This window comes from Euphorbia lathyris, chromosome 3 (genome assembly GCF_963576675.1).
Source record: "Euphorbia lathyris chromosome 3, ddEupLath1.1, whole genome shotgun sequence".
Lineage (NCBI taxonomy): Eukaryota > Viridiplantae > Streptophyta > Magnoliopsida > Malpighiales > Euphorbiaceae > Euphorbia > Euphorbia lathyris.
The window spans coordinates 102998558-103012359 of NC_088912.1; the positions used below are offsets into that span (position 1 = coordinate 102998558).

A 13802-nucleotide genomic window follows, 5' to 3' on the forward strand; every position below is an offset into this window, starting at 1 on the left:
CAAGCTATGTCGAATTAAACAACTAGGGTAACTCGTTTATGACACGAACTAATCCGTTTATACAATTCAAAATAATCAAAATTTTTATTAATAACTTTGTAAGAAATTAAATTACAATGGTATATTAATAGATTTACCATATTCATTCATGTTTATTTTAATAGGATGGAATTTCGTGATCTCTTATCGTCTTTATGTCTTGTCAATTTTGGAGTGTCAAAAAAATCAATTTAAACACGGTACTATTAATCATTAGTATGAAAAATATAATATGAAACGAGATAATTATTGCATAAATATCACAATACAAAACCGTTTATGCATTTACTAACCAGTAATATGATCTTAGTAGGTTAACACGAACATAATATGAGATTTGTTATGATACCATCGAGTCAACATGAACACGATAAAGCAAAATCAACCCTTCTTTAACTCTTGTCGGGTTCATGTCGTATTTTTCGAATTTGAGTCTAAGATGGTACGAATACATTATTATGTTCAAGGACCTTTTCTTTTAGCTAAGCTCCTAAGTTTTTCAATACGAGGAACATATAATAATGCATAATATGATTCGTTCGGTTCGATTCGATTCGAGTTTTTTACGCTTCTCCAAATCAACCCGGGCCAAAATATTGAAATATCTCTAAAACTATAATCAATCCCAAAAAAAAAAGCTAAAATAAAATAAACTGAAAAATCAAATTGCCTTTCGACTCGGATTTTTACACTTCCCCAGATTAAATCGAACCAAAATACTGAAGTATCTCTAAAACTATAATCAATTCCGAACAAAGAAGCTAAAAAGAATAAACTGAAAAACCGAATTAGCTTTTGATTCGGGTTTTTTTATACTTTCCCAAATCAAACCGAACCAAAATATTAAAATATCTCTAGAACTATAATCAATTCCAAACAAAAAAAAACAAACTGAAAACCCGAATGGACTTCCAATTCGGGATTTTTGCACTTCCCCAAATCAAACTGAACCAAAATATTGAAATATTTTTAAAACCATAATAAAAAAAATTAAAAAAAAAACAAACTGAAATCAAATTGACTTTCGATTCGGGTTTTTTACACTTCCAAATCAAACCGAACCAAAATACCGAAATATCTCTAAAACATTCCAAACAGGAAAGCTAAAAAAAACTGAAAAACCCGAATTGACTTTCTATTCGAGTTTTTTACACTTTCCTAAATCAAACTGAACCAAAATATTGAAATCTCTCGAAAACCATAATCAATTCCAAACAAAAAAAGCTAAAAACACAAACTGAAATGACTTTCGATACGGGGTTTTTACACTTTTCCAAATCAAACCGGACCAAAATACTGAAATATCTCTAAAACTATAATCAATTCCAAACAAAAAGGCTTAAAAAATAAAACTGAAAAACCAAATTGACTTTCAATTCGGTTTTTTACACTTCTCCAAAATATTGAAAATTTCTCTAAAACTATAATCAATTCTACAAAAAAAAAAAAAAAAAAAGAAGCTAAAAAAAGACGCGAACTGAAAAACCGAATTGTGCACGCCCCTACGAAAATAGAACTTATCCATACCGAACCAAACAATAATGAAATCTCTAAAATTGTAATCAATTCTGAAGGAAAAAACTTTTAAAAAAAAACGAACCAAAAAACCAAATCAAGTCGGTTCGGTTCAAATAAAGCACAATATGTGCTGACTGCAGAAAAATAGTAAAAATGGGTTCTTTACATCTTTGATACCATAAAATAAAAATAAAAATGCAATTAACTGTCTACAACTGAGACTACTGTAATAAAATAAAATCAAAAACTAGTAAACTGATGTCTGTCCTAAGCCCTAAAATGCTGCGGGTTTTCCGCAGCGGCTGCCTATACAAATTCGCGCACTTTTCCCTCCCTATCGGTCGCCTTTTCGCCTTATTTCCACATCGCTACCAAAATAAACAAATGACAATAGATGATTTTGGTTCTAAGCAGAGTATTATTCCGGCTAAAATGGATATCCCCCCGAACGAACCCAACCGAATCAACCGAATCGTCTTTCGTCTTTGTACATTTTACCTATGAGCAGTTGTGGGAGGCATTGGGTATGTAATAGGACCCATGTTCATTGGTGCACCGGGAACCATTGTTCCGGGTACCGTTCCAGGTACTGGGGCTCTAACGCCGTAAGCCATGTGTCCCGGACCAGGAAGGTTAACAGGGGTTCCGACTGCGGGACCTCCTACAGGTTGCCCCATAGTTGGAGTAGCATATATGCCGATACCAGGGGGTCCAGCGGGGTGTTGAGTAGGTTGTTTAGCGACTTTGGCAGATGGACCTCCGGCTGATGACCCGTTTGTTTGACCAGTTATCGGTCCTTGCGGTGCTGCAACGTCTCCATTGCCCACACTTGTGATGTCGTGAATGCTAGATCGCCGTCTATCTTTGTTCATCGAGTTCAAACGGATGAAATACTTTTGCGCGTGGCTGGCAACTTGGGTTGGTGTTCTTGTCACCACGAAATTTCGGGAAATACTTCGCCAATCACCTTTCCCGTATTTGTCCAAACCGAGAAGAAATAACCTGTAAATTAAGAACAGAAAAATCAATGGTGCCACTTCGATACAGAATGTTACCGTTACAGTATGATCAAACAACTGTAAAATTGAACACGAAATTAGTGTCGCTTAACACGACATACGCCATTCTAGTCCAAAACGTAAATCAAAAACACGAAACAACCCCAGGCTTTAACTATATAACAGATATAGAGCATAATTGAGCATATAATGTACTTGAACCTCGAAAAAGAGCAAAGCAAGTATACGAACAAGGATTGAGAATCAGAAAGGTTTACGCATTAACCAAAAACCAGAATGCAACTTAGGTAAGAACAGAGACAGGGCTGTAAATGAGCCGAGCTGCTTGGCTCAATAAAAGCTCAATCGTTTTCGGCTTGATTATAGACGAGCCGAGCTTGAGCACCGTAAAACTCGACTCAAAAGCTAGCGAGCAGGCTCGGTTATAGGTTTATGAACAAGCTTGATTATAATGTTTATGAACACGCTCGTGAGCAGGTTTATTTCGGTTATTTTTTTAATAACAGTACTTCTATGAAGTGGGAATGTAAAACTACGTAGTTTTGTATGAATCTTTAGTTTTGTAGGTTTTAAAACGACGTAGCTTTTTGTTACAGAAATTTCTCAAAAATAAACATAATTAATGACGTGTTCGCGAAAAAAGTTCATGAAGAAAATTAATGAGCTGCTCATAAACAAATAGCAACTCGCGAACAGCTCATGAACAGGATTTTGAGCTCGGGCTCGAGATCGAGCTTGTCAATTTTCTAACGAGCTGAGTATAAGCAGGTCAAAAAGCTCGGCTCAGCTCGACTCGGCTCGATTACAGCCCTAAATAGAGATGCATTAGCCTACACAACACAACCTGTTGCCGATTGTCACACGAGTAGCTAAACAAGAGGGTGAAGTTCCACATAGGTCAATGCGTATAACCGAGTCTAACAAATATAGTGGTTGAACTGAAATCAAGCCGAGTGGTCAGAATGGTACATAAAATCGACTACTATTTACAATAAAGAACGGTATAAGAAAAGAAAAGGACACTGACACGGACCCTGCTCAGAAACAGATAAAGCAACTAAAACGAACAGACGATATGATACCATCAACAGCGAATTATTAAATATTCAATTCAGTATTCTGCCGAACCATCATTTCAATAGAATGGAGGGCAATGAAAACAAGCAACATACGGAGAATGAAGATATCCAGACTGAGATACCAGGCCCGCACTCTTTTATACAACCCTCGCATTTTGCAAGAGGAATCATGCCAGAGCGTATCCAATATTTCCAGATCAGATGTCATGATTTTCAGATTAACTCGCATTCTTCTTAATACGCATCTCAAAATATTGAATAGCTATACACGTATTTTGTGATTGTCCCAAGAACCATAATACTAGGCATTTAAAACCTCATTTGACATTATTGAAAAAAAGGACCGACAGCGTTGGTGAAATATGTGCATAAATTCTCTACAAATAAACAAAATCACAAGTGCAACTACCCTTATCACACCAGAATCTCATAGGAAAAATAAAACTTTCGGTGTCGATGTGCTAGGAAGGAGTTATAAGGTGTAAAACCTAGATGTATGATTCAAGCCCCTCACCTAACCCGGTGTCCAGGGATGGATCCAGGGGTTTAAGGGGGGGGGCTTCGGCCCCCATTGGTCGCCAAAAAACGTCAAAAATTCTATGGAAACTGTGAATGGGGGTTTAATTTTTCATGTAAAAACACTTAAAAAAATATCAATTTAACACCCATAAATCACCATAAGCACCTCCTCTCAGTGAATCTTGGATCCGTCAGTGTCGATGTGCCGGGAGTTATAAGGTGTAAAACCTAGATGTAAGATTCAAGCCCCTCAAATAATCGAAAAAGGAAGGAAGACAAAAACACAGGCATATCCAAAACCGAATTGATTATGGATTAAAAACGAAATTGAAAAATCTACAATCATATTATAGGCCATTAAATAATTGGGAGACTAACACATCAAAATAGAATTACAAAACTCGACATGGTTTTGCGTGTAATATTTTTTCTTTGAAATAACAGAGTTTTAGGAGCCACAGCATAGTAAAATCAGGATTTGATGAGTACATTAAGACAGTTAAAAATTACTTGTTTGTTTCTCCAAAGAACACACCGGAAAACCAATGCCAACTCGAAAAACCCGTCCTGTGCGGTAGAATCACTTTTATTATTTGCCAATATCCTAGAATTTAATATTTCCTAATCACCAATTAAGTGGATTTTTGGCAACAAACATATAAAAGCAATTATATATATATGTAAGAGTTGGAAAAATGCTTTGACAAAGTCATGAATCCCGGGGGGCAACGTTAACGGGCCTGACTTTGCTGATCGGGAAGGTAAGAAAAAGTGGATTCTTATTCCTATAGAGACTAAGGAGATAGAAAGATTTCCTATTGAGTTACAGGTAGCTTCTATTCCTGCCGATAGTCCTTTATTGGATCCGGGCAAGGCAGAGACGGATCAGGGGGAGATAGGGTGGGCTTGAGCACCCACTGGTCGCCGGAAAACACCGGAAATTATATGGAAAGTGTGTACAGCGCTTTAATTTTTTTTATGTAAAAACACCCAAAAGATATCAATTTCAGCACCCATAAATCACGAGAGGCCACAACAAGCACCCCATGTCAATGAATCCGTCACTGGGGCAAGGTCACAAAGAAGGATCTGTTTCCTTTACCCCGAGATTACCGAACTAACCCTATTTCAAAGGGTTGCCTAACCCTACAGAAAAGCATATATTGGAACTCTTCCCGCAGAAATGAAATTGCTCAACAAGCATAACTTGCATTGCATCTTAAATCGGCAACACGGGTTCACACAAGATTCCGCATATTAAGGTACAATTAAAAGCGAATAAAGCAATGGAGCAGTAAACAATCATCAGCATAACAAAGATCTATAGAACTTTCACATCCACATCAACGAAATAAAAATAAAACCCGCAATCTTAAATTTACCTGTGCTCATCTTCTGTCCAAGCAATTCCTTTACGGCGTTCTTGATCTGACCTAGAACCCTTATTACCATGACCCGATTCACTATTATGATGCCCCGCGTTTCCACCTTTCTTACTAGTTCCTTCATCGCCACCACCGTGGCTCACTGAACCGTCAGAAGAAGAATAAGTAGGCAGAGGCACACATCCAGCTTCAATCTGATTAACATCATCCACAAGAAGTTCATAATGATATTTAATTTCATCTACAGTTTTGCCCGGTACATCAGCTGCAATTTTCTCCCACCGATCTAGCTCGTCCTCCGGGTACGTTGCCAGAGCGCTCTCAAATGCCTTATCCTGCTCTCTAGTCCATAAAGAGCTACACCCAGCTTCATCCACAGTCATCTAGACTTGCTTGAACTCTTCAATTCAGAAGACAAGGAAAGGAAATATACGAAAGATAATTCGGGTTTCAAGCCAACGAATAAACCAATTTCTTAATGAAGGTATTGTCAAGAATAATTGTTGAATACTTGGATCTGAAATATTTCTGTATATGGTAGTATCCCCAACTGAAATTATGGAAGAAGATGAAGACGAACCCGAACCCGAAACAAGGGGCAAAGAGAGCTTCTTCAAACAGTGAATCAATCACTGATCACCTCCAATAAAAACCCTAAAACCCCAATAATTCAATGAAGTCTTGTGAATTGCTGACCTAAATTGGAACCAAAAAGGAGGAAACTTTAGTTAGAACATGAGAAATCTCTGAAACCCATCAAATCAAAAGATGCAATAAATGATGTTTTTTTCAGAAATTAATGTGGCGGTGATGATAATTTAGGGTTTTGGAAAGTGAGAGATGAAGAAGAAGCAAAACCCAGAAACATATAATGAAATAAAAGATTACCCCTAAATTCAATTTCTAAATTCCAACAAAAATCCAGTTAACTTCTCTACCCTACTTGACAAGAACAGTTTTCACAGAACAGGCCCACAGAGAGAGAGAGAAAAAAAAAAATCATCATACAATTAAATTAACTCTCTGTCACTCTTTTTAAGCTCAGATTTTTACAGTGTAAATAAGATCCAGCTCTTCATTCTTTGTTTTCTTCTGATAATCTTACAAAATACCATTATTATTCTACACAACATATACACTGCACAGTCACTATCTTGAAAATTACACATATATATATACACAATAAAATCAATTGTTTGAAATTCAGGTTTAAATTGAAAAAATCAAGCCAAAAATCCCCAAATAATCACTTGAGCCAATGCAAAATCATCAATTGTTTGAAATTCAGGTTTTAATTGAAAAAACCAAGCCAAAAATCCCCAAATCATCAATTGTTTGAAAATCAGGTTGAAATTGACAAAAATTAAGCCAAAAATCCCCAAATCATCACTTGAGCCAATGCAAAATCATCAATTGTTTGGAATTCAGGTTGAAATTGACAAAAATCAGGCCAAAAATCCCCAAATGATCACTTGAGCCAATGCAAAATCATCAATTGTTTGAAATTCAGGTAAAAATTGAAAAACCAAGCTAAAAATCCCCAAATCATCACTTGAGCCAATGGAGAATCATCATCAATAGTTTGAAATTCAAGTTAAAATTGAAGAAATCAAGCCAAAAAGCCCTAAATTTTGGCAATTTTAGAACTCAAATCACTAACTAATACCTCTATTATCAAATACCCAATCCAACTTCTGAATTGAAAAGAATGAAAATTTCACACCCACATGGTTTTCTTCCTTCCTTTTTAACTTCACAACCTCAAGAACTAAGAAAAACACCATAGGAGAAAGATTCTGACACTTGAATGAACTAAACCCTATTACAAGATTACCTTTCAGAAGAGATGAAGAAAAACTGCAAAACTTGATAAAATACCTTCATCCGGGTATCATCTTAATGAAAAAATTGAAATCAGAAACTAAAAACTGTTTGTATATATATAAATATGAAAACCCAGATGTTAAGAAAAGGAAATTCAAAGAAAAAATAAGGTTCCTAATAAGAACAAAAATTGGGAGTATCCAGAAGAACCCCCAAAGAGGAAGAAAACAAAACCAAAATTTTCCCCCAAAATTAGACCAAAAACAAGTGGAATTTACAAGGGTAACCATAGAAATTATCAAAGATATTGATGGGGTTAGAGTTAGATGGGGGTTATCTGAAAAATTAAAAAAAAAATTAAAAATCAAGATGATGATGAAGAACAAGATGGGTCAATTGGACCCATCATCAACAACTACTTGCTTACACAATAAAACGACAGCTGGGCTTTTTCTCCAAGTTGCTATGGAATCTGCGACGCCCATTAATATCTGACAGGATAGGGAAAAAGAAAAGAAAAGGAAAACCCCTTTTTAAAAGACAGACTGATTTTCTTTTCTCGCTATCCAAACAGATAATTTAAAATTGTCGGTACTTGGAAATTGGGGGAAGTTGCAGTGAAATTGGGGGATTATTATACTCTACTGTTACTGTACTGAATCAGGGAAAAAGATCTTATTTTTATATACTTACACCATGTGATTATTGATTTTCCCCTTGTTCGTCTTCTTCTTGCTGAGTAATCTGAAATTGATTTCAAAAATTAGGGGATTTCAATGTTTCATTGGCGGGTTGGTGCTGCTTTCTCTCCTTTTTCAGTTCTCTCTCTCTCTCTCAGTCTGATTACTCAGAAACAGAGTCAAAAAAAACAAAAAGGAAGTATATAAAATTACTCTGTGTTGTAATTAGGAAATAAAATCTTGATTAATGCCTGAATTTTTTGGTTTTAGGAATTTAAGCCTATGATTATTATTGTTTTATCTTAAACTCTTGAATTTGGGCCGTAAATAGCTTTTTGTGGTAAAATTAGGAGTTCCTATATTAAGCACCGGGTCTTCCATGTCACTCCAAGAACCCCCAATTCATATTTGGACACGTGTATTGTGATCCCACATAATGGCCCTGTTTGGTAAAGAGCGTTTTGGGATAAAAAGAGCGGTTTTGACCAACTTTAGAGGTTAGACCACTGAAACCGCTAATTAGAGTGTTTGGTGGAGAGATGTTTGGGAGAGAGTTTTGGGATGAAAACGTTAATTTAGAAAAAACTCTTAAAATGAGATTTTTCAATTAGCGTTTTGCAATATTAAAATTAATGAACTTCTTTAACCCTAATAGATAGACTCCCTCTTCTCCTGCGCTAAAATTAATGCCCTTATTCGTCTTTTTGTACAAACCGCTATTATCAATCAACTAATTTTTACCAAACAGGTCTACACAAACAGCTAATCAAATCAGCTAATGTAATCAGCTAACAGCTAACAGCTAATTCCCAAACAGGGCCAATAATTAAAATAGTAGGACCTCTTATAATATATGTGGGTTCATATTACACGTGTCGAAATATGTATGAAATGTCCTCCAAGTAACATGGAAAACTGGGTGCTTCTAATAATTTGCCTAAAATTAAAGATTCGAGTCATTTTAGAAACTTTGACTAGTCAAACATGTTTAAAGGAGATTACTGGATCCGAAAGACTAATTTTGAAAAAATTGGTTTTACGAGCTTTTTCAATTACCTTATTGTTTCATCTCTTTTGAATGACCTTTTTATCCCTAATTACTGTAAGTTAACCTCGAATAAAGATTTTACTATGTCCTTATTTGTCATTTTAAACAAATAGTTATTAGCAATCAGCTAAGTTTTATTAAATAAGTTTACACAATCAACTAGTCAAATTAGTTAAGCAAAAAATTAATCAGCTAACAGCTAATTGACAAATAGGATCATTAAGTCAAAAAAAAAATTTTGAAAATACTAGTTTGAGGAGTTTTTTCTATTAGTTTGTTGTTTCATCTCTTTTGAATTGTATTTTTACTCTTAATTACTACCATTTTAACTCCAAATAAATGTTTTACTATGTTTTTATTTGTCATTTTACACAAACAACTATTAGCAATCAGCTAAGTTTTACCAAACAAGTTACATAAATCAATTAGTCAAATCAGCTGGTAAAAAATGTAATCAACTAACAGCTAATGTAATCAGTTAACAGTTAACATATATTTGCCAAACAGCAGTTTTAGAAATTAATTTCTTTTTTGCATACCGAGCCATTAATGAAGAATTCAACATGTATTAAAAATTAAAAAAAATTAAAAAGTTTAGGGAGTGTTTGCTTCGGTGATTGAAAATGTCTTTGGCACAACGACTTATTAAGATTAAGGAAATTTTCCTAATTAATTAGGGGAATTTTTCTAACTTAAGATTAGGGAAATCCTTGAAAAATAAGAAATTATGTTGTAATTAGCAAAGAGCTTTCCTAATTGTTAAATTTTACCTTATAAATAGGTTTGTAATTTACACTATTGTGATTAAGGAGAATCCATGAGAAATATTGAAAAATAATCCATGTGAAACTTATCATGGTATTAGAACCTAGAGGAAACTCTACATTCACAAATAAACGTTTTCTCGATACGGATAAATTAGAAGAAAGCTAAGAGAAACCAAAGATGGACATGATGTACCATTTCGGATCAAGCGATGGTCTAGAGAATATCATTACACTAATTAAACTTCATGGTAAGAGCGGTAGTGAAGACTTGTTTTGGATTATCGATACATGTGCTTCAAATCATGTTACTTGTGATATATCTTTATTTACTGATGTTAGAAAGGTGAAAAACTCATCAGTGGGATTACCAGATGAGAAGTTCGCATAAGCAAACCAAATGGGAACTATGATATTACTAGGAAGTTTGAAGCTTGATAATGTTCTTTATGTGCCTCAATTAACTTGCACCTTAATTTATGTGACTCGGTTGTTTGATGAGATTGAGTGTGCTATTCAGTTCACAAACAAATTATGTGTTATAGAGGACTGATCGAGTAGGAAGGTGATTGGAGTGGGTGAACGTAAGGATGGTGTGAGCGTTCGGACCTTTTCTTGGAAAAGACCGATTTTAAATACAAAGTACAATGCCACTTAATATTGTCTTAGGACGCCATTTAGTGGGTCTCTTCCCGTGCATGCTTCTTATTTTATTGTGGGTTGTGCCACATTTTAATTGGTATTTTTATCATATTTTAGGCTAATACGATTTTCAGAGTCGCCACTCGATCTTTATGTCTAGAAAAACAAAAGAGATGACACACGCGCTCACATAATGTCATCTCTTCAGAGATGGGTTCGCGAATTATCACATGGCAACATTTTGATTAATAAATTTATACAATTGACTTTTTGTTAAAATATTAACTATAATCTAATATGTTTTCGATTTTACATACATTCATCACACAAAAGCGATAAATAAATGTGGAATTATAAATTACATTTCAAATTTCACATCAAAATTCTACACACATTTTCTAGCCATAAAATGTAAATCTATTAAACCTGCAAGACAGATAAATATTAGATGCGGGACAGTGGAACTAATTTTTCGGATTTATACTACAACGCTAGACTCGATAGAATATGACTCCATCGTATCCTATAGTTCTAGCAAATTAATATAGTATTCAACTCCGCCTCCTTGATATATTTATTCTAGTGGGTTAATTTTATTTCTAAACTACCTTTTATCCCGTAATTAACTGAATATTACATGTTAAACATTTAAAAGGTCATTTTAATCTATTAGAATTGAAAAATAACGAAAACAACAGCTATATCCCAGACCTGAACTAAAATGGAACGAAGTAGAAATTATGAGTTTCTAGACCCATAGTCGATCGACTATGGTAGGTGGTCGGTCAGCCATCTTCATAGAAACTCAGACTTTCTTCTCAAATTTTTGGAAATCACAACGGATTCAACTTAAACACACTTAAACACCAAAAGGGAGGCTTTTAAACCCTTCAGAGAGTTCTCTCTAAAGGGTTTAAAAGCCCTCTGAAGGGTTTAAAAGCCTCCATTTTGGTGTATAAATGTATTTAAGTTCATTTCTGTTTGCTATGATTTCTAGAAATTCGAGAAGAAAGTTTGAGTTTCTATGAAGATGGTCGATCGGCCATCGACATGGTCGATTGTCCATCTACTATAGCCGATCGGCTATGGGTTTAGAGACTCAGAATTTCTACTTTGTTCCATTTTAGTTAGTGTCTAGGTTGTAGCTGTTGTTTTCGTATTTTTCAATTCCAGTAGATTAAAATGACCATTTAAATGTTTAACATGTAATATTAAGGGTAATTTAGAAATAAAATTAACTCACTCGAACAAATATATCTAAGATGCGAAATTGAATACCTTGCTAATGTGCTAGAACTATTGGATCTGATTGAGTCATATTCTATCGAGTCTAGCGTCGTAGTATAAATCCGAAAGATGGATCCCAATGTCCCGCATCTAATGTTTATCTGTCTTACAAGTTTAATAGATTTATTTTTAGGACTAGAACGGGTGTATAGGATTTATAATATGAAATTTGAAATGTAATTTATTTTTCTGCATTTATTTATCGCCTTAGTGTGATTAATGTATTTAAAATCGAAAACAGACTAGATTATAGTTAGTATTTTAACAAAAAAAGTCGATTGTATAAATTTATTAATCAAACTCTTCTCATGTGATAATTCGCGAACTCATCTTTAAAGAGATGGCATTATGTGAACATTTGTGTCGTCTGTTTATTTTTCCCGGACATAAATCCGGGTGGCGACTCTGATAAATCATATTAGCTAAAAACATGATAAAAGGCTAATTAAAATGTGGCCCAATCCACAACAAAATAGGAAGCATGCACCGGAAGGCCCCCACCAAGTGGCGTCATAAGATATCATTGAGTAATGATGTACTTTGCATTTAAAATCGATCTTTTCCAAAAAAAAAAAAGTCTGAGCGCTCACAAATGGACTTTATTTTTTCGTGGTATGGGACTGGTAGACGTAATTTTGAGCTTCCAAATTAACGTTTACCTAACAGTGTCATCTTGACTCACCAAACTATATGGACAAGATACTTGGAAAGTTTAGTAAGGTTGATTCTCATCGATAAGCACTAGCCAACATCTGTCTAAAAATAAAGGCGAAAGAGATGACACATCTTACCAAACACTCAATTCAATTAAGTATCTTTTATTATATTTCAATAAAAAAAAGTATCTCTTATTATTAGGGTTGCACATAACTAACCGATTTCTGAAACCGATACCAAACCGAAAAATAGGTTAACCGTAACTGGTGGACTAGTTTATGGTTTTTCATTTCAAAAACCGATGGTTAACCGAAACCGAGAAATAAACTGATTATTTATCGATACACATAAAACTAATATAAATATAGGTAGAAATTTAATTATCAATATATAAATATACATATTTATATTGAATTTTTAAGTTAAGAATATTAAAATAACTTAAAATTTATTTGTTTTGTCGATTTTGTTAATTAAATTTGAAGTTCATTAGTTTTATTTAATATTTAAATAATTATATATTTATTTTAAAGTGAATAATTATAGATTTAAAGTGATATTTGCTACGAAAAGTCACTAATGGTTAACCGACCGAAATATAGGTTAACCAACCGAAGTAATAAGCTAACCGAAATATGATTAACTGAATTAAATGGATTGGTTAACTGACCATGTGCACCCCTACTTATTATAGATGCTTTTAAAATTCTCACTAACAGAACCCGACACATTAAATGTTGGTATCGTTAACTCGTCTACACCTAGATCTTAACATCTGATGTGGTGAAAATATGACGTGGCGTTTATGTGTAGAGGGCTTAACGATATCAATACTTGATGTATTAATTTCTGTTAGTGAAACCTTTAATTATGTCATTTTGAAAAACGTTAGAACTAAAATTGCACGTAGATATTAAATTAGCTCTTGATAATAGAACATGGCAAATTATTTATATTATTCCGTCAAGTTCTGTTAATTATACGTAGACATGTCCACGGACCCGAGTCCCCGCCTGGCCCGCTCAGGCCCGTGTCCCTTGGACCAGGCTTGGACAATAAAACTTGTTCATAGGCCCAGGTCTGCTAAAGCCCGTCTATTTTTTGGGTGGGCTTGAGATTAATAAAAATAACACGGACCGGCTCAGTCTGATCCGTCTATTAATATTAATTAATAAATGTATATATTTATATATTAAATATTTATTTTTAAGTATAATATTTACTTTTTATAATTAATAATTTTATATTTATATTTAGGTGGATTTATATGGGTTGGGCTTGGGATTTGATTTTTAAACCCGAGCCCAGCCCGATTTGAGCCCGCCTAAATTAATAGTGGGC

The 13802-nt window shown here is 34.3% G+C and overlaps 1 protein-coding gene across 5 annotated transcripts; it reads right to left on the reverse strand.

The window, feature by feature from the left end:
• Window positions 1-1665: 1665 nt before the first annotated feature.
• LOC136224225 (transcription factor SRM1) lies at window positions 1666-8229 on the reverse strand. Of its 5 annotated transcripts, none has more exons than XM_066012498.1 (3): window positions 8077-8229; window positions 5557-6255; window positions 1666-2559 (listed from the first exon to the last, which is right to left on the reverse strand). In XM_066012498.1, exons 2-3 carry the CDS (start codon window positions 5940-5942, stop codon window positions 2052-2054), a joined length of 894 nt encoding a protein of 297 aa, XP_065868570.1. In that variant the 5' UTR covers window positions 5943-6255; window positions 8077-8229; the 3' UTR covers window positions 1666-2051. The 5 variants fall into 5 exon arrangements, with proteins under 5 accessions (XP_065868570.1, XP_065868573.1, XP_065868571.1 ...); XM_066012501.1 differs by lacking the exon at window positions 8077-8229 and adding an exon at window positions 7811-7922; XM_066012499.1 differs by lacking the exon at window positions 8077-8229 and adding an exon at window positions 7438-7695.
• Window positions 8230-13802: the final 5573 nt, after the last annotated feature.